The sequence below is a fragment of the Centropristis striata genome, chromosome 12 (genome assembly GCF_030273125.1).
Source record: "Centropristis striata isolate RG_2023a ecotype Rhode Island chromosome 12, C.striata_1.0, whole genome shotgun sequence".
Taxonomy (NCBI): Eukaryota; Metazoa; Chordata; class Actinopteri; order Perciformes; family Serranidae; genus Centropristis; species Centropristis striata.
The window spans coordinates 30,767,753-30,789,229 of record NC_081528.1 but is presented as its reverse complement, the minus strand read 5'-3'; the positions used below and the strand labels follow the sequence as shown (position 1 = coordinate 30,789,229).

Genomic DNA, 21,477 nt, shown 5'->3' with positions numbered 1-21,477 from the left:
GCTCCAAACATGCAGAACAAATCAGATAAAGCATAGAAAACACTATTACAGAAACTCAGATCAACTATATGGACAAAAAAGTAGCTGAGTAAGACCGTTTGTTCTCTCGCTTTATATGTTCTCTCTCCAGGCCCTCTGGCTTCCTCCCACAGTCCAAAAACATGCAGTTTAGGTTTAATTGGTGACTCTAAATTGCCCGTAGGTGTTAATGAGAGCATGAATGGCTGTCTGTCTCTATGTGTCAGCCCTGTGATAGTCTGCCGACCTGTCCAGGTGGGACAGCTGGGATCGGCTCCAGCCCCCTGCAACCCGAGTTTGGACAAGTGGTTAAGGATAATGAATGGATGGACATTATCATCCCCGGGCAGGAATATTTTTTTACGTCTAGCTAATGCACCAGTGTGTTTATGACACTAACACTGTGATGATTGTGAAGCTACCTTTAAAGTATAAAATCTCAATCAATGTCATACTCCGAAACATACCTCAAATATAAATGATGCAAGTCACCTCATACATTGTAAAAAACACAAACTTTATATCTTGCCACACTCCTACACTGCCCAAACTGAACACCATGACACACACACACACACACACACACACACACACACACACACACACAAACATAGAGAATAACAGCATCTCCCTCACCACGTCTATGATCTGCAGCAGTGTGAGGCCCAGCTCCACCAGGATGGGGGCTGAGTCATTGACCACAGGTCTCTCCAGTCGGTTGTAGTTAGCCAGCAGCTCCTTGTACAGCCGCCTCTGGTGTTCTCCCTGCAGGGATCCTGGAGGAAACATCATTTGTTTGATGAATATTTTCAAAGAAAATGCATCATCTGAACTGAAAGTTGTTCCAAACTAAACAACATTTGAACACAGAAAGTTCATTTATGACCTTAGGTAACAGTTAAGGTCCTTACTCAGATAAAACTAACGGGCTCTTTGACATTATTTTGTCATACATAACCACCAGCAGCTGCCTCATATTTCGGACTTGAAGGTACAGCCCTCCATTAGCTGCAGTTTATGAAGGTCACTCCTCGATTTAGAGACACAGGGGGTGCAGTCTTTTTATTTGCATTTCAAATCGTAAATCAAGTGCGAGACTAATTATGTTTCAGGGCAGGATTCTTTTTGCAAAACCTGATCAGTGTTTTGGCTTGGACTATCCCTTTCCTGTAAATTGTACTTTGGAACATATTCTTGTGGACTGAGGCTGAATTCTAATCCAGAAAGTAGCTTTAATGGTCTTCCTGACCCTTTACCCTTCCTCTGCTGGCACCAACTTGCAACCAGATTATAATTTACCTGATGGAGTTTCAAACCGGCTGCCATATATTGTGCCTATTCTGTCCATTTAGATTGTACCAAGATGTCCCCGATTCTTGGAACTTGCCATTGGCATGCACATTGTATAAGGGGAAGGTCTGTTGTTGAGCTGAAAGTTTCGATGAATAATGAATACTGTAAATATATACATGTGCTGACATCAGCATATACATCCACAGACTAACACACACACACACACACACACACACACACACACACACACACACACACACACACACACACACACACACACACACACACACACACACACACACACACACACACACACACACACACACACACACACACACACACACACACACACACACACACACACACACACACACACACACACACACACACACACACACACACACACACACACACACACACACACACACACACACACACACACACACACACACACACACTGGCAGGAGTGTGAGTTGGTGTAGACTTCCAGGTCCAGGATGATTAAAATGATGTGTTTGTTGGCCCGACTCTCATCACCATTATTGATCGTCACTCACTTTCCACTAACATTTCACACTGCCTCTTTATCCCAAAATAAAAGGAGACAGAGACACAAACACCTACGCGCACACAAACAAACGATCAGACCACGCTGCTAATGACCTTGGAGTCACTGATCCATGCATTTTACAAACAAAAAACAGAAGTGCAGCAAGGCAAAACTCTTTACGATGCAGATATAAAGTCATTCAAATCATTCATTTTAACAAGTTGTGTGAGGTAGACATACCCTGGGAAATATTGGAAGGAAGTGAAAGAGAGAAAAGACAGAATTTCAGATCAGACACACATGTAGTGTGGATGAGAAATAAGAAGAGAGGATTAAAGAGAAGCTCTACGGTCCTGTAAAGCTGTGAGGAGGAGAGGAGTGTGCCTTTGGCCCGGCACGGTGTTGATTGGCCCATTAAGGCTGTAATGAGGAGAGTTATGGCGAGACTGAGCCTGAGGTCAGAGACAGAGGAGCTACGAGAAGCTGCTCAGCACAGCAGAATCCCTTTCGCTGCTGTGGAGCCACACGGACTGATTAATACATCAGACCGCATCCTCTCAATCCATGTTTCCGTCTATCTATCTTCCAGCATCTTACGTGGAAGCTGGATTGACACATGCATGGAAACAAACATATTTTTGCACCATATTGTTTTTCTGTCTGTCTGTGTTTGTTTAGACATCCATGTAAGTGCTCAAAAACCTGATGGCTTCTGCAAAGAAACAATCTCAATAAATCAATACACAGCACCACAAAGTGATAAATCTGTCCGTCTATGCACAATGTAATTTGCGTAGGCACATGCACTCAAATCTAACTACAGCCTCATCTACAGCTGCTATCCTGCCAGCCTCCCTTCTGTGTCTCTCCTGTGTTTTATTACTGTGAATTGTGAACTGAGGTCCAAACAAACATAAGAAAACGAATAAAGTCAGTGAAGAATTGAAAGCTCTGTCTCCGTTGCTGCTTTGTGAGGAATTAAATAATCAAATACAATAAACCACTGTGCCAACTTTAATTCACAAACAAACGTGTGCAGCATACGCCAGGGATGAAGGGATACATCCATTAGTTGTTGTTTTTCTTTTTTCTGTTTTTTTAATCATCTCACTAATGAAGCTGATAGAAGGAACTGGCAAAAAGACATAATTCTCCAAACCCAGCGAGAGGCCTCATCAAACAAACTCCAGCAGAGGGAGGAAATAAGAGCAGGGGGGCAGAGGAAGTGAGGGAGCTGGAAGATTTGTTGTTTGTGCAGCACCCTCTTTGTTGATCTTCCTGTTCACCATCCTTGACCTTTTATTGATGGAGCATGATGGAGAGTTGTTCCTCGGAGCAGATGAAAGAAACTCAATCATCAAGGACACTCTTAACCTCTTCTTCACTAGGGTTGCAAAGGGGTGGAACATCAACTGGTAAATTTCCAGGAATTTTGGAAATAATGAAAAATGGGAATTATGGAATGTTTTGTGAAATTTATGGCCATTTACTGGAAACTGGGCTAATTTAAACAAACAAATATAAATATTTTGTTTTTTTCATATGCAGACATCCATGCAAAATAATACTATTAAAAAACATGACATTTCAACAGATTTATTTGTAGGCGGAACTTTATCAAGTTTCAATTAATTTACTGAACAATCAATTCCTTCATTGAACAACAAAAACATGTAAAATGTATATGTAAAATAGATATTGTAATTGCAATAAAATCTGTTTGTATTTGTCAAGATTATGGCAAACATTTTTTCTTCAACTACATTTAAGATCCCTGTTATGGGCCAACCTTCATTTTTGTAAATTCCTGGTTAATTCCCATGAAAAGTTTCCAACTTTAAAACTTCCCGGAATTTTGCAACCGTATTCTTCACTAGAATATTCCTTGGAAATAACACCTTTTAAAATTATTTCCTCATAAGAGACAGCTTGGACAACATCCAATTGGTTTACAGATTCTTAAGTTGAAGACTTTTATCAATAGATGATTATAAAATATTGATTTTTAGTAATGACGCAATGTGTAGCCCTCTGGATAAGGAGGTCAAAAGCCTTTTTTATCCTGATGCTTTGTTTTAAACAAATATATAATTTGTTTCCATATTGATTTAGGCCAAAAAGAAAGCACAGTGGCATAATTCTTATTGATGGTTTAAATAGATAGATCATTAATGACTTTTGAACACAGGATGACTAAAAGAATGTAACATTTAAAAAGGACCTGAGAAGAATTTAAATGATGCATTTAACTTTTGACCTGATGACCTTTTTCACTCTTAAATGAACGACTATCTTTTGTCTTCATTAAATATCACTTTACTGTTGTATGTTTGACCTTTTGGTCTCTGTTGTGCACACACATTACTACAATTAACCTTACTTCCCTGATGAGGAGAAGAACGTTACTGTGTCCTAATAAGTACTACATTTGTGTGTGTGTTAAATTCAGACATGTTCATGTTGAGAAACTAAAGCAGATCAATACTCCATCAGTCTAACTCCATGGTGGTCATTACAGGAAATGTCAGGGGTCACCAGTGTGCCCTGTCCTGATTCTGATTAGTGGAGTTATTCAAGATCAATGATGAGTAAACCAGAGCACATGTCCATTATTAATAAATATCTCAATACGCTCAAACTCTTTCCATTTTGGATTTCCCCCAGGGGAGTCATAAGGCCCCTGGTAAGTTAGCGCGACCCAAGAAATGGCTTGTCACTACAAACGCTTTTGTCCTCTGTGCTCAATTTGACTTCAGACAAACTGAAACACAGATAATACAACTTTTTTACATTTTTAGCGTGTCTGTGTTCGACCCTGTGTTCACTCATCTAACCTCGCTGATCTAGAACACGGATGTCGCCTCTGAGCTCTAGGATGTCTGCATAAGAAATTAGTTCTAGTTTAATAAGCAGAGCCAGACTGCTTCTGGGCACCTCAGGGACCCCAGGGGGCATCCGCACCCTAGGGGATTTTCTTTTTATGTCAGCTCGGCAGAACGCCACAAAATATTAATACATTTCACATATTCACAAGGTCTCCTTTGAGACCAAGCCAATTTTCTTTTTCTGTGTTTCCTCGACATCAACATTTATTAGAAGAATATTGGACGTGAGAGTTATCTTATTGTGAAAGAGAATCGAGAGGAAATGAAAAATGAGACAAGTAGAAATGTAAATTTGGTCGGTACATCTTTATGTATTGTGCTTTGTGCGCTGCGGTGGTGAAATGTGTCCAGGAATGTGTCACCCACCAAGTTTCAGACTTCCAGCCCTTGCATAAACTTTAAGAGCCATTCAAAAAAGTAATGACAGTTGTGGGCGTTTTTTAAATGAGACCCACTATTTTGTGCAGGATTAGAAGGAGCACATTAAGATCTGACAACCATCAGGACAGAGGGATGGGTTCAAAAAAGGATAATGACAGCAGCGGCTACTACTGAGTCAGGATGGGGACAGACACAGCCATGAATAGTAATAAAAGGATAATCTTGCTTAGCATCAGCTGAAAGGAAACATTTCCATAGTGTGTGCAAAGTAAGAGGAAAATCAAATTTCAGACACATGGCAGCTCTTGACAAATGTGAAAAATGGGGAGAAGAGAAGAAAAGTGCTGAAGAGTACTATTGTATTTAAGATGACCATTAACCTCGTTTGTTAAAGAGAAGCTATGTCAGAGGCTGGAAGCTGGAAAAGAAACTTAAATCTCCAGCGCAGATCTGACTTGTCAATACAGAGTGAAAACAAACATCATCAGCAGATATTATTGTACGTGTTCCAAGTACCAATACCGTCAGCCACTGACTGTTACATACTAACAAACAACATAAAACAATAGAAGGTGCAAACTACCTATTCGGTTATGCCTGCTAGTCACCAATTTTGGTGCGAAACTGACTCATCGGAGTCTGACTGAGGCTCCAATATGGATGGCTGAATCACTCTTAACTATTTTCATAACAGTGTTTTTATATACTTTAAAACATGTCTGAAGGGGGCTTTAACATTTTAAACTCACTGAACAGCATCTAAACTCCTACTTTATAGGTTAAAGTTCTATGTGAACTTACATTTTCTAGTCACAGTGGAAAGATAAAAGTGGATGGATGGATTGTTAACTAGAGAAAGACTGTATATTCACACAAACACAATGTCACAGTTTTTAATATGCACAATTCCTCCCATCTTCCCTCCCACACTCCCTCTCAAGCTTCCCACATCTAATCCCAATTCTTTGCACCTTCTCTACTTGTTGTAGAAAAGCCACTCCAATTTTTTGCAATATCCTGCTCTGTTGCTATTCTACTGTACATTTTTTATTCTTCTCTATTTTGAGTGCACCTCTCCCTCTATCAATGGCTTTATCCCCTTACAAGCCTTTCTAAATCTTGTGATATCCCATCTTTTGATCGCTCTCTCTATACATATATACACACACACCTGTCTCGTTACCTCTATTGCTCCTTTTCAGTCTGTCTGCCTCGTCCTGAATTGACTTGTCTTTTTCCTTTTCAGCGTTTTTGTTCTTGATTGCAATGAATGAGCGCATTCTAGAGCTGATTAGGTTTTGAGGAAATGAACAAAAAGCTGGAAATTAATTCATGGTCATGATCAGTGTCGTCACCATTTAGGTAGCATCATCTGCAAACAAATGATGGGATTTTCATAGAAGGTCCCTTCAGGTAGCGGGCAACTGAGGACAAATTAACAGATAGGAGGTGAACATTGTTCCACAACTGAAGTGGGAAGCCAAGAATGTAGATTTTTGTATGATGTGGCATCTGGAAATACAAGAAGCGTGCAAATACACTCAAGCACATAATTATTCTCTGTCTCAGTCACATACTCTCTCTCACACACATTAACATACACCGAGAAATTCAGCTGGCCGATTCTGTCCCATCTGAATATTTTTTACTGGGTCAATGCGTTCAGATGAGGCTTCCAAACACACCCATCAGACACAGGCTATCCAAACACAGGCGGCCTGAGAGACCCGTTCTCGCTCTTCCCTCCCGTCTCTCTCTCACACACACACATACAAACATACACACAAGCAGGAGAGTTATTTTAGGCAGAGCACTAAATGACCACCTCTTACATCAGGGTGTTTTAGTGCCCCTGATGAGCTCAGCTAAACCCATCCAGACTGAGCCGCTGTCAAACACATACACACACTTTGAGCCGGGAGGATGAAAGCATTCAGAGGAATGATCATGGTTTTGTTCCCTAATCTCTTTATGCCAAGACACACCACTATATTTATGTAGATAAGGTAATCTATTATCATGTAAGAATGGATTTAAGCACTATTAAGCTTTTGGGGAACCCAGAAATGATGTCTCCAAAACTTCTTATAGCGATACCGGTCTTAAAGTAATAGACAGAAACTACTTCAACAACAGGGTTCTCTATGCCATTATATGGCTTATGTGTTTTTGTGCTGCACCTAGGCTGTATAAACATAAAATAATCTGAACGAGGTGCTGCATGGACGATCACATAGTCAGAGTTCAGTTATATATTTTTTGTCATTGCTTTGATGCTCTCTCTCTCTGTGAAACCTTCTCTGGTGCCCTATAAAAGGTGATATTGCTGGGGCTGACCTGAATGCTTTGAAGCTTTGTCCATTGCCACTGTAATCAATACAAATCAGTATTTAAATGATGCAGGGTTGTTGTTTTTTTATTGAAGAGCAAGAAATGCAGCTCCTGACGATAGAGAAGTGACTGACCGAACAAGGAAAAAACTGGAGGATTTTTTAAAAGACAGGTTGAAACCTGATCCTGGACCTCTAGAGTGGTGGAGATAAAATGCAGACTGTGGATTACACCAGGTGCAGCTGTGCCGAGTTTCAGCTGGGACCTGATTTAGTTCAGTCATCCGCACAGCTTCATACCACATGGGAACGTTACAGAGCGTTTTTGTTGACTTGCAGATTTTGTTGATTTGATTACTTTTCCTCGATATTCATGCTTCCAGGTCAGGCGACCATCGGAGTGTGAAGCAACTGCACCTGGTGAAATCCTGAACATCCATCCACCTCCCTGTCAAAGCTTCAGATATTTGTACAGAATAATTACTGAAGCTTCGAAGCCCCTACAGTATTCAGGACAGATCTAGACATTATAAATGTGGTGTTCGTGTTCTTCTACAGATCAAGTGTAACTGGCTTCAGCTAATGTCTTTCACAACAACAATCTTGCCTGTTAAACAGACTCTGTAGACGGGGTTAACATGGGGCTTCTAGCAGCCCCTGAAGGTCCCAATGATGTAACATGAATCCTGATGAATAAACAGCGAGAGCACTGCAGAGTTGCGGTGACAAGAGCAAAAGGCTTTTTAAAAAAACAGCTAAAACTTCACTTCAGTTTAGCTTAACATTAATTTAAATGCTGACAGGCAGTTCTTTCTTTTTTGGGGGGATTGTCCCAGTACGAACATAGAACCCACACTATTGTGAAACAAACTCTTCATTACTTAGCGTAATCTTATTTGGTATACGTGATAAACATGCTTGCTAAATCTCAAAAATTGACGAACACAGCCAAGTCTATTATCCGGTCCCAAACATAACAAGGCTCTGATCCCAGAATGCTCTGGGACAGAGCGACTAGAGTTATGAACCTGGAGGAAGAACAGAGCAGAACAAAGAAACCGCTGACAGACCAGCGCTCCCCGAGGGCCTGGACAGTCAACACCCAGACAAATGCTGCTCATCTACAGCCATTCTAATGCAAATATCTAGTGTTTGTCTATGTGCGAGTGTGTATGGGAGAAACATAAAGAGAAAATGAATAGCACTGCATACACACAACGCAGTGGTGACGTGGAAGGAGCGATATGATTATAGCCAAACTCACACAATAAATGTTGTTTGTCTAAAGCTGTTACCTCTGCTGAATATCATTTACGCCTCCAAGCTGGAACAATACACACACCTGAACAAGTTAGAAGTTTTGAACTCAGCGTACATGCTGTTCATTTTCAATCATGATTTACATAAAAATAGGTTTTTGCATGGCCGCAGTTCCAATGAAAATCTGTTTATTAACCTTGTCAACATGTCTCTGCACTGGTTCGTGAGCGAAATAAGCAACCTTCCACACAGCAAAAAAAGAAAAGTTGGGTGAACTCAAAATTTCAAGGCAACAAACTTTGATAAAATTTTAAGTTGGACAATTAAACAAAATTTTTTAAGTTTTGTTTTTGAGTTTGCTCAACTCTGAATTTCTCTGGCACGATTGTAACGGCGCTATGAATGTCAGCTAATGTAGTGACCACACTTTTGAGTTAGCATTGATACGCTAATGGCTACTCTTGTAGCTGTAACAAGCAGAGCCGCTAGCATCAGTTAGCCGCTAGCATCAGTTAACCGCTAGCTTTCACTAATGACCAAATTTCACAACAAAGAAATAAGAGTTAGCAGAACTATTGTCCCTTGTTTTGAACCCCAACTTAAAGATATAAGTAACAACAACTCACAAACTTGTTTTTGAGCAGACAACTGACTTGCTTTGTTGTGCTAACTTGCATTATTGCCCTAAATGTCAGTAATTTATATTTCCAAGTTTTACCAACTTAAATCACTGTTTTAGGCCAAAAAATACAAGTCGGCTTTTTTGCAGTGCACCAACCATTTCTGCCTTGGAACTGCAGTGTTTCATTCATCACATGGCTAATGAATAAATCCTGCCAACTTGCAGGGTGAGGCTCTCCATATCATTAGTATGAGGGGAAATCATGTGTATCAGAGGAGAAGCCAGGTACAACTAAGTATCAGTGTTTTGCAAGCTTAGTTTCACCATTTTGTGAAAACACTAACATTATAGCAGATATGCAAACAACATGTCAGCCACCACGAGTTATAAGCCAACAAATAAACAAATGAAAGATGCCAAATGTAGTTGTATAAAACAAGGTCCAGGAGCAAAGACTTCACCTCAAACACATCCCACTTCTGCACAAGTAAGCTACTTAAGCACACCTGATTCATTGACTTCCCCTCCGACTCTGTTCTCAGAATACCTCCCCCAAAAAGAAGGTTCCCCCTCTCAGATTCTCTACTCCTCTGGTTCACTTCTGTCTCCCCGCTTTCATCCGACACCAATCCTCCCTCTCTACCATCCATCATCCATGAACCCAACATCTCCCCACATCTCTTCACCTCATCTTCCCATCCTGCATCTACCCTCATCCCTTTATCCTACGACCCTCATACTTTCATTCAATACCACGATCCTCCCCTCCTCCTACACTATCTCGGCTGTCCATACGCATACAACTTTTCTGCACTATATTGGTGAGGTCTTTGTTGGTGAACTACATTTACTATTCTAACATGTCTGATAGCTGATCTTGGTGCACAACAGACTCCTCACTCAGAGCCAAACATGTACAGCTGAATCTTGTTTCCTGTGACGGAGAAAACAGACAAGACACTAAAAGCTGCAGTTGGCCCTGCCTCAACAGCCCAAATGAGCAGCGAAAGGCAATGGGCAGAGCTTGCACTTCTTCTTCCTGTCTGAACCCGGTTGATTTCCATTTTGATGTGCACTGCTCTTCCACTGATAACCCTAGCACAAGCAGTTTTGGATGGGGCACAAGGACTGATCAAGAGTCTCCCAATGAGTGAGAAAGACTATTGTGCTTTGGGACAATTTTCAGAGTTTTTTTTTTGTTTACTGTTTATGTGAGGAAACCATGTTAAATATTAATCTTAGAGCATTTTTATACTTGTTGGTATACTTGTTGTTTTATACTTCAGGTCCAGAGGGATACTTGAAAAGGACAGAGTGTGCACATGAAAAAACAAAACAAACCTGAAACGGCAACTTAACTAAATTTGGTCCTCATTCCATTGGGATTTTGAATTTAATTAAAAATGCAACAGATTAAAAACTAAACAGTCAGTTAACTCACAAACTCACATTGTTGAAATTTTACTGGCCAGATACAGCAATACATCTTGCAGAAATCATGTTTGATGCAGATGGTAGTCACTTTAGCATATTGTATGTAATATATATTCTGACACTTCTTTTCTCAAATCTGTAAATGGGTGTCCATCTATCCCTTCTTCAGATTATGACAAAGACCTTGACAACTGTCATTTAACTGTCTGTAGAAAAGCACCCCAAGGTGAAGAAATAATGGGCTTCAGACACTATAAAGTCTGATGGGCTGCATGCCTGATGTAAAGCACCTTGTCTTGCATTCATGCTTGTGAGAAACATGTCCTTCAAGAGACACTAAACCTGAGAGGCCCCTGTATTATCTACCTTGTTTTTATGTATGGATTTCTATGCGTTACACAAAGTTCTGCCTCTTAAACTAACCAAGTGTCCGTCAATTTAAATTAAGGTCACTTCTACATTGAAAATGGTCTGGCACCTCATTATTTCACTATCAATCATTCGGTAGGGGAATGAGTCAGAGGAGGTCAGCAGTGAAGTGTCCAGATGTTCAGCAGCTTTAAACCTGCATCTTTGAGACGGAGACGGAGTGAAAGAGAGAAAGGAGAGATGAGAAGAGTTGATAACAGGAGGCACAGTGAGAGAGAGGTGAAAACCCATCCACGTGTCCTTAAAATGCTCCTGAAGTCCTGATGTAACAGTATCACTTCAGACAGGAGTTGTACAGCTTGTGAGTCTTCATCAAGACGTGAAGTAATTACACAAGAGCTAAATATTTTCATTCATTAAGTAGCTAGAACAAGGTGTGCTGTAGGGCCACTGAAGCACTAAAAGTATTGCACTAGTTGGTAAACTTTGCACACATGCTACAGGGCTATTTTAATAAATATTATACATGTAATTATATTGTTCTGTCCTTTTTTTTATAAATAAAAGTTTAATTTACACTTTTATTTGCTATGGTCATGCCATGCTACTTTGTCTTCAATATAATCTGAGTTGGCCATATAAAGGTTGAAAAATGCTCAAATCTGTGACATGCAACCACTGAAATAGACAAAAAGGCTTGAGAAGGGCATCATGTCATTGGCAAGAAGTAATTTACAAAAATCAGTAATAATGAAGGATAAAGGAGGTCTCAAGGAGACCCAAAGGAGAGTGAACAGAGACAGATGAGGGACAGTAAAGGAGACCTACGGGATTAAAGTCATCCTGAAAAGATCAATTTTACATAAATGATTCCAACCTTCATGGGTTTCCATGTGCTCATTGCTCATTACCACAGTGAGAAGCTCAAAGAGTCACGGGCCCATCCATTAGCACACCATTTCCAGCATCATGTGATAATATACAGTGGTGAGCGGGGATCAGAGCGTATGGTGTTGTGTGTTAATGGAGTTTTGGATGGATGGATTCATACGGGAGATTTATAATCTATGGTCGAGGGCTCAGAGCTCTAAGACCACTGGATGTTTAATCCTAATCCAGGAGCTAAGACCTTCGTCGTGCTGCAACACTGAGTGCGTGGCTGCAACATCTATGCTTCTACACCATGTTGATTGCAATATACCATGCCTTGCATATTTTTCTATAATTAAACTCCACACACTATCAGGAACCATTACCATTTCAGCATTGTCACTGAATTACCAGCAGCACTTACGATACCTTAACACATGCCCAAAATGCTGAACAAGGGCATAAAAAGTACATTAAACATAAACTTTGTGATTAAAGAGCATAGAGTGTGTGGAATTGGTAAGTATTGCTGACTGTGGAAAAAATAAGAGCCAAACAGACTGTGAAAGATCCGGCAAGAAAGAAAGAGAATAAATGAAAGAGACAGAGGAAGACATGGAGCGAGATGAGGCGTTGCATTGAAATCAAGCAGATATTTTTACAGCATCTGTGCCAGTCAACTTCACTCTAACCAGGAAGGTCAGGAAGATAAATTCATTGGAGGGTAGACAATTTGCATTATGTTTTGCAGCACCTGAATAAAAGGGCTGTTGGATCTTTTACTTAGTTATCACCAAAACAAAAATGATCACTGTCAAGTCTAATTCACTCCGTCGTCTGTCTACACGGCTGTGTGGAGCCCAAGTTGTCACAAAATCATGTTTCTATTTCAAGGAAACCAAAATGTCCAATCTCGCCTCTCTTTTGGACATTGCTTTATATTTCCCTTGACAGATTAAAGCTGCTTATCAATGGTGAATGAACGTAAACATACTAAGGCCTACAAGCGGCTAGCTGGTTCTTTAATCTCCATACCCGAAGACACATGAGCAAGTCTATTCCCCTGCCAACAGTCAGACGTGACTCGCTGTGACATCCACTGTTAAAAAAATGCAGTGAGTGCCAGCGTAAGATTATTAGAAGCCATTTGAGGTGAACATAGTGGTGAAATCCATCTACCTATCTAGAGCCAAACTTCCATTTCCACTGTTTCTGCAGCAAATTCTTAAAACGAAAGTTAACCTAGAGCGGATGTATTGTGGAAAAACTCACTTTAACAGTTCTTGTGCACATACACACAAAGAGACGCAGCAGATACGAAGAGCTTCAGGGTGAACACAGATATATTCAGACTAGAGTTGGGTTGATTTCTTGTTTTGTCTGTGTTTGCAGTGTGGTTTACGAGCTTAAAGCAGTTTGATTCCATGCCAACCGGCTGCACCGGAATTTGTCATAGAGACACAGTCTGGCAAATTAAAAAGTAGCCAACCTCAGCAACATGAGTTGATGCCGTCAAGGCACTAGATCCAACTTTTAGTGGTTCTCACACATAGAATATACTTGAAGGCAGCTGTCAGTTTATCAGGCGACCCATTTTAGCATTTTTGCTTTTTATTGTTTTATCCAACTGGGAGAACGACACCATATCTCCTCTTGATCTTGTACATGTTCTTTGTTCAAAATGCAGGCAGAGAGGGACATTCTATGGTCCATAAAGTAAAGTTCGAGGACACAGACACGGTTTGTCTCAAAGAAAACAAAAACTACGAAAGAAGTGAGCCTCACTCTCTACATTTGCTTCTTGGGTTTCTGTTCGTTAGCCCCACTGACTCGACTGGAGTCGCTACCTTCTAATTCAAACCCCTGCTGAGTCAAGTATGAACCTAAAAATTAGGATAACATACTCCCCTAAGAAGACTAAAACTGTCTTTGTTGGCAGATTTTTGTAAGTAAAAAGAAAAAAACCTACGATTTTTCAGTCTGTACTAAACATGACTTGTGTAGGTTTATATGTTTTGACACATTGTCCCACCATGAGACAGCAACGTTGTCAATGAAAGAGAGTGGAGGCCTCCTGTCATGTGTTCCTATGTAATCCCTCCCTTAAGTCTTTGTCATTAAAGCCACTCCTCCCCCCCTCCTTCCCAACAAAAATGACCGCTGACTGGATCGGTATGAAGATGTGAGGAAAGTGGAAGTTTTAAGGTGTGATGTTTGCACATTGTGGACACACGGACGAACTATACGCACACACACATACATGCATATATAGGGGGGTTTGAAGACATATCTTTAGCAAAGCCTCTGTGTCACAAACCAGTAAGTAAACAACCCAGATGTTACAAATGATGCTGCTGCTGCTGATGGGATGGGGCTTAGGAGAGAATTAGAGCCATGCATGCACATCTAATTGCAAATGAATGATCAAACCTTAATGATCAGACACAGCATTTAAAAATACCTCTTAGTATAATAAATCTCCCTAATACAAAAGTACATATTGTAAGTTTTCCTCTGTCAGGAGACCAAACTAAAGTACATTCAGGGTGCAGAAAGAGGCAGATTTTTTTTTTCTTAATTTGTCATTCAATGATTCAGAAGCCGGTATTATTCTGTTTGGTGACTGCACAAAACATAATAGAGGGATTCTTTGGGCTCCACAACTTAATTAATTCTTAAAGAGTTAAATGTTTGTCATCCAAACATGAAAAGCAAACTCACATTTGTTTAACCATGATGTGAGCAGAATAAAGCGGCACATATTGTCTCCAGTCCACACCAAAGCTCATCAAATAGAGAAAATCAAATCAAAATCAATCGTCAAAATCATGTTCATTTGTCTAAACAGTTGAATGCACTCACTAAAGGAAGTGCCTTAAAAGAAAAGAAAAAAAACTTAATCACTTTAAAAAAAACCTACCTTTGAAAAGCATGGTCGCACAAATATAAAATCCAACCGAACATGGTCCCCAAAACTTCATCCTGGCACCGCTCTGTGGACTCCGCCGGCCACCGGCAGCGGGCTCTCAGTGTCGGCTAGACAGGGAATCAGCTCCGGCTTGACGGTGGTGTGAACATGAGGCTGGAGAGAGACGAAGAGGAGGGAGACGGAGTGTGTGAGAGATGAAAAAAGGGGGGAAAGGAGACTGACAGACCAGAATGAGTGTGGAGTTGAGATTGGCGCGTTCACGCTGCTTCACAAACACATTCCCTGACACAGCGCTGCACGGGGACGCGCGTCCGAGCTGGAGTTCAGCCAGAAACATGGCTGCTTTAACAGTCACAGGTAACACATGCGATAACAATCTACAGAAACGTGTTTGTTGCCTAAAATCTAATAAAGATGGTCACTTCGGTTATACGCTGAGAGTTGATGCAGAGTTTGTTATTTAACTGTAAAATTAACACCTCACTAACTTTCTCCTAATTGAATGCAGAAGCCTAGCTTAATTTAGGGGACATTTAAATCTTTAAATGTAGGTTCATTGTAGGTTTATTAGCATTTTCTATACACATAATATGTAGCCTGCCTTAACATGTGATGTAAGTGTCTAACTAAGCTTTACTAACTTGATAAAATCTGTTTTTTTCGTGTCTCGTGCCCTCACCTCTCTCCAAACCGTGCTTACCTACATTTAAGAGAGCGTGCAGCGCGCGGGGGGCGTGTGACGTAGTCAGAGAGCGCAGTGTGCAGTGCTGCTGCTCACATTTGGATCCATTGGAGCCGATACTGTAAACTTCCAGCCCCCTCCAACCTTGTTAATTTGTGCACAAACTGCAGTATGACCTCGGCGCACCGCATGCTGAGACATCTGTGAGTGGGTGTGTCTGTGATTTGTTAGCCACGCCTGGTCAACTCTCCCTGATGAGGAGGTGACGCCTCTCCACCTGTATGGGAATGGGTGAATGCTGGTTTGCAGTGTAAAAGCTCTTTGAGTGGTCAGTAGAAAAGGTGCTGCACAAATACAGCCCATCCATCTGCTATCATCAAGTCATCATTTGACATGGAGATTTAAGATAAGCCAAGGGGCTGAAAAATGAAGCCAACACAGAAGTGCCAAATTCTGAAATACCTCAAATGGCCACTTGAGACCCATGTTAAAATGCAAAACTTTAGAGCTGAAGTAAACATGTTTTGCATTGAGTGACAGGTATGTTTCGTCACATGTGGCTATTCACTTAACTCAGCCTACCCAGGCTCCACCTTTTTGATGGAGAGGACAGCTAAGAAGGGGACTGCCTCACAGTGGCTCTTCAGAAACCTGTGGCTGACGTCACAGAGACTACATCCATATATAAGCAGTCTATGGTATTTGCATTATTGAATGCTTTGTTTATTTATTTTGTGGCATTAAACACCTAATGTGGCATCACAGATAAGGGTGTGGCCAGAAGGTCAACGTGCTTGCAAGTTTTCTGCTTATAGTAGTTGGACATACAGAGAATTATCCACTGATGTTGTGTTCTATCAGCTCTATGGGGCTTGTTATTTTCTCCTGGCAAGTGTTTTGGTTACAGGCGGAAGTTATATTATTATTTTAGTTTAGTCTCGCTGCTCTCATCGACATTGTTTTTTCAGCCATAGCAAGCAGTTGTTTTCAGTTCTGTAGCTCTGTTAAACCCTCAACTCTGCCTGCCCAGCACCAAACGGCAGACAGTCAAAGTTAGAGAGCAGTTGGTGAATATAAGGGAGCATAAAGTAAAACCAAAATAAGAGAAAATATTGGACGTTGCTTTGTGTCTGCTAAAGGTGTAAATAAGCAATGGTTTGCAAACACATTGGCCTAACACAACTTTTAAACTTCATAATGTGCCAGTGTTGTGTTCGATGAGTTTCCCCCGAGTGCCCAAGAGTCAATTAATGCTGGTTTTAATTTTTTTTTAAAACCCTCAAGGCCATTGAGTCACGACTCATTGCTGGTCACAACCAGGCCTGAAACTCTGGCCCTTGAAGTCACCCGACCCTCCTTCTCCCACAGCTGTAGACTATCATTTTTGAATGTGATGTGCAATTTCCCACTTCACGATTTTACAAAGAGGTTCATCAACTGCATTTTTGCCATATTTGTCACCTTATTGTGCCAGTCTGGCTCATAATCAAATGACCTATTTATTCCAGTCCATAAATAAATTCAGTCGGAAATAGGATCCGTCAGGCGATGAGGGGGAACACTGCACATTTGTGCGAATGTTCTCACCGCCTGGCTCCCTTTCTCTGCCTCTCAATGGAACAGGGGCGTATCATCTCAGAAGCAGTCCAGCGCCAGTGGTATTAGAACAGTTCTTGCAATTTTTCATACCCCACATGTCTACGTCTCGTAGAGCTCCATCAGAGGAGATTTATGCTGCTAGATGTGATTTCGTACAGAATCCCATATCTGTCTGTGCTTCCATGGGCAGACAGCCACCGTGAATCACAACCTTCATCCTTGTACTTGCTCTCACTGGACACACTTACAGCCAGTCAGAAGGAAGTGTCCTTAAGATATTCCTCATTTTACCAAGGAAACCTTATTGAACCAAGTGTGCATTAAAAGCTAACAATACCTTTATGTAAGTTTAATGAGGAGCTGTCCTTAGTGCTGAAATCACCAGCAGATGTTAAATTTATCAAATTAATCAAACGAGACAAAAAACATTATTATTTATGCCTTGTTTTTTCCACATCAGAACTAGGAAGGAACAATGAATCAGCGTTTTAATTAAAAAGTACAATATCCATATCACAGGAGGTGCAATATTTGTTATTGTTCAGCCTTTTTTAGAAGATAACATGACTTAAAATACTGCTTGAAGAAGTTTTAAACTGACATGGAAATCACACATCAGTACACAAAATGAATAAACTTATCATCATGAAGTCAGGCCTATTATAAACTTCATATTTAATTGTGAATCAAATGTATAGGTTTTTTGCATTCAATTACAACTCCTATAGTATGTTCATCAAAAAAGTTTGAGTTTGTGTGTATATATTTATATATATATATATATATATATATATATATATATATATATATATCCATGTGCTGCCTCCTCTTAACATTGTTTTGCCCCTTTGGAGGAGAGACTTACTAACACATGCTGTCACACACCAGAGAAACAATGCCCAAACACACAACAAACCCCATCACAAAGAAGGACTGAATCTTGTTCCCAGCAAACTGTTAACTGCGGAGACTCTGATCTTATTCAGCTGAAACTTTGACAGGAACAGACATTGACAGATTGAAATCTGGCCGCTCATTTAACAATTATCAGGTAAAACAACAAAGCAGGAACACATCTCAGAAGCACCTCAGAGGTATGGCTCTCATGTGCCAGCCAATGTTTGTTTAAACAAAAGATCAGAAAGAATAAAATACTTGTAGATTTAGTTCTAAGAAAAAAAAGAAGAAGAAAAAAGACTTGTCAATGTGAATCTGAATTCACAATGCAGAATTTAGACGCCTCATGACACAGCTGATGCCTACAAGTCACCCACCTTTCTACAGAGAGGGCATTGGCATCAAATTTTCACTTTTTTAAATGCACCGATCCACTGATAGGAGATGAACAACAGCAGAGAGGAAAGTGCGGAAAATAGTGGAAAGACCAGAGGGAGCTGTTAATTCTCTATCTTTTATAAATGAGAAGTGTTCTGCTAATGGACTTAAATGCTGTGGATCCACCAGTGCTTCTCTCCGTCTGTCCCTTTTTTCCCCCTCCACATCCCTCTTCTGCTACTCAAAACAAACCTACCAAACACATGTTTGCTGGGAACAGAGATAGTGCTCCATTCATTTGCTAACATGTGGATGTATGTGAACGAATGAAGTCATCAATGACAAAATGTAAAAAGTGTGTATGAAATTTCGAATCCCATATTTTGTTAAACATCCTTCTAAACCCCATTGCAAAATCAAATATTAGGAATATTTGCCTCTCCCAGCAGGGCTCATATGTGTGCATGTGTTTGTGTGTGTGTGATAGAATGGGGTCAGATGAGTTTTAGTTTTGTCTGAGTCGCTACCTTGGATGTGAGGAAGACGCAGAGCTTTTGCTGTGGCAGAGAGCACAAGGGTCCCACAGCTACCCAAGGTGTGTGTGTGTGTGTGTGTGTGTGTGTGTGTGCTTTGGGAACCTGCATGTCTGTGTGTGTGCATGTTATGTGTCTGCATCTGCAATTGTGCATTCATACTTGTCATTTGGGATCTTTTTAGACATACATGCACATGTCACAAATGAAAAATTATCAGTTAATGTGAAGATTTGTTGCGCCCTGTGCTGTTTTTTAGGTTATCTGTGAATATCCGCCAACGTGATAAAGTGGATCTCGGTCCTCCAGAAGCGGATCCTCCTCTGCTGTCCGGCTGCCAGCCAGCCATTTGTCTCTGTTACACTGCCGAGGTGGCGACTCAGTTTATTATGGGATGTCAGAGAAAGGTCAGACCTCTCATACGCACTTAGGAGTTTACTGTGGATAAGGTCAGTGGTGCACACAAAGGAGGGCGAGAGATACAGAGAGTCACAGTCTGGAAAACACAAACAGGAGCTGTGCATTATGTGGGTGGACAACAAAGAAATTACATGCTCTTACATAATGTCACACTTTTTTTAAACACATGCTTAGGTTCATAAATAGAAGGAGTTTGAATAATTGATGACTTTTGTTCTGTTGGACTTTTACTTATTGTCACTCTGCATCAACTCTCATCCTCACCTCAGCTTTTAGGTGGTCATTTTCATGTGGCTGCATCTGTGTAAATATTACATCAAATGAAGAAATTCACAGGGAGCCTCCTGCTCGTACTTTAAAGGATGTGAGCTTTTAATGCAGCACCTTCAAAAGTAGAAAACCCAAATTAATACTCTTGGGACCTGCTTTGAATTTTTTTGAGGTCTTAGCAAGTCTTTCTTCTCTCACAAATCAGGCTTTAAATCCCCTTCACTTAGGCGATGCTGCATACACGTGCATATTCTGTTAATGTTTTCCCCTTTGGTTAAATGTATCATATAATTTAGACAATTTTAATGAATATCTTTGCTTTTTGCCATACCTGATTTTAAGTCAACAATTTACTGTCTCTCTCCCCCCCCCCCCCCCTTTTTTTTTTTTTCGTAAAAGAGTAATTTCATACAGGTCTGCTTACTGACTTTTTAAATCCGTTGACACAGCTTTAAAAACATTCTGGAGAACAATAATTTAAAAAAAGCATTTCCCCCCCTGTGTGTCACAGATTTGTTAAACGCCTGGAGCAGAAAACATGAACTGTCCACCAATCGTGAATGTGGTTACAACCCCACCCAGTGGAAGAAATGTTAAATTACACAAAACTGTTATTGATAAACACACATACAAACATATGAATTCATTGAAAATTATGTTTTATATTTGCTTAAATGCAAAAAAAAATTTTTGTTTTAACAGTAAAACCTGATTCAGTGAAAAAGGAAATTTTAAAACAACTAGAGAGGCGCAAGGGGGAAAAGGTACATGCAGTACATTTATGACAGTAATGTCACTCAACTGGCTGACACACAATATACAGTATTTACCTTGTGTTTAGGTTAATGATATGGTTCTTTGCATGGGAAAAAAAATAAAACTCATCTGGAAGAGAACATGAATGCTTTTAGTCATATTTAGATTCCTGGGGTTGGGGTACACCTCAGCCTTTTGTGGCTGAAATGAGTATTAAAATAAAATTAAAAAAACACTAAATACCTAAACCGGACAACACTGTTTGTGTTTGTTAGTTTGTTTTTCATCAATTTTTACAGATGAACAAAAATAACAAACAAGTGACTTGGAAGAAATGACCCTAGCTGAAGTTTTTTCAGTTCTTAAGTCATAAGCGCAGAAGAGAAAATGATTTAGATAAGACTGCATACCAATAACCATATAACCTTACTATTTAGTGTGCAAGAAAAAGATTTGGTATGTCCCAAAACATATAGTCAATATATGTCAGTAAGACCAGGATGCTCTACTACATCCAGTTGTTTTTTGTAGTATGCAAGCCAGCATGCTTTTCTGAATATTCTGACTCACATTCCAGGTCCAATGTTATGAGAAGGAAGTATGTCCCAGTTATAAAAACAATATGCATTTCTGTGCTCATCGACTTTAACTTCAAATTTCACTGGAAAGTAGTGAGTCTGGGTTCCCTCAAATCAAAAGTCCTGCAATGTATGAGTTAAAACCGACAGACTGTTAGTCCGCACAGGCTTGTCTTTATGCTGACTCTCAGAGCTAGACTTGTTTCTGTGTGTGTGTGTGTGTGTGTGTGTGTGTGTGTGTGTGTGTGTGTGTGTGTGTGTACTGGCATGGTCTGTTGGGGCTCTGGCACTCAGATAAGTGGTTACCTTGAGTGGCCGGCCTGATGCCTGACGCCATTCACTCCCCTCTGGTTCTTGTGAAAGAAACTCTTGTTCACTTTCACACTGAGGCGACGGATTCTGAGCTCTGAACACACTCGGGCT

At 40.4% G+C, this 21,477-nt stretch overlaps 1 protein-coding gene across 1 annotated transcript in view; it reads right to left on the bottom strand.

Moving 5' to 3' along the window:
* LOC131981994 (neuronal acetylcholine receptor subunit alpha-7-like) overlaps positions 1-15,786 on the bottom strand; it is a 40,825-nt gene extending 25,039 nt beyond the window's left edge. Inside the window, exons 1-3 of the mRNA XM_059346549.1 lie at positions 15,646-15,786; positions 14,933-15,094; positions 655-794 (exon numbers count right to left, since the gene is read on the bottom strand). Coding sequence (XP_059202532.1) covers positions 655-794; positions 14,933-14,993 — 201 coding nt within the window. The 5' untranslated portion in view covers positions 14,994-15,094; positions 15,646-15,786. The remainder of the gene's footprint in view (positions 1-654; positions 795-14,932; positions 15,095-15,645) is intronic.
* Positions 15,787-21,477: the final 5,691 nt, after the last annotated feature.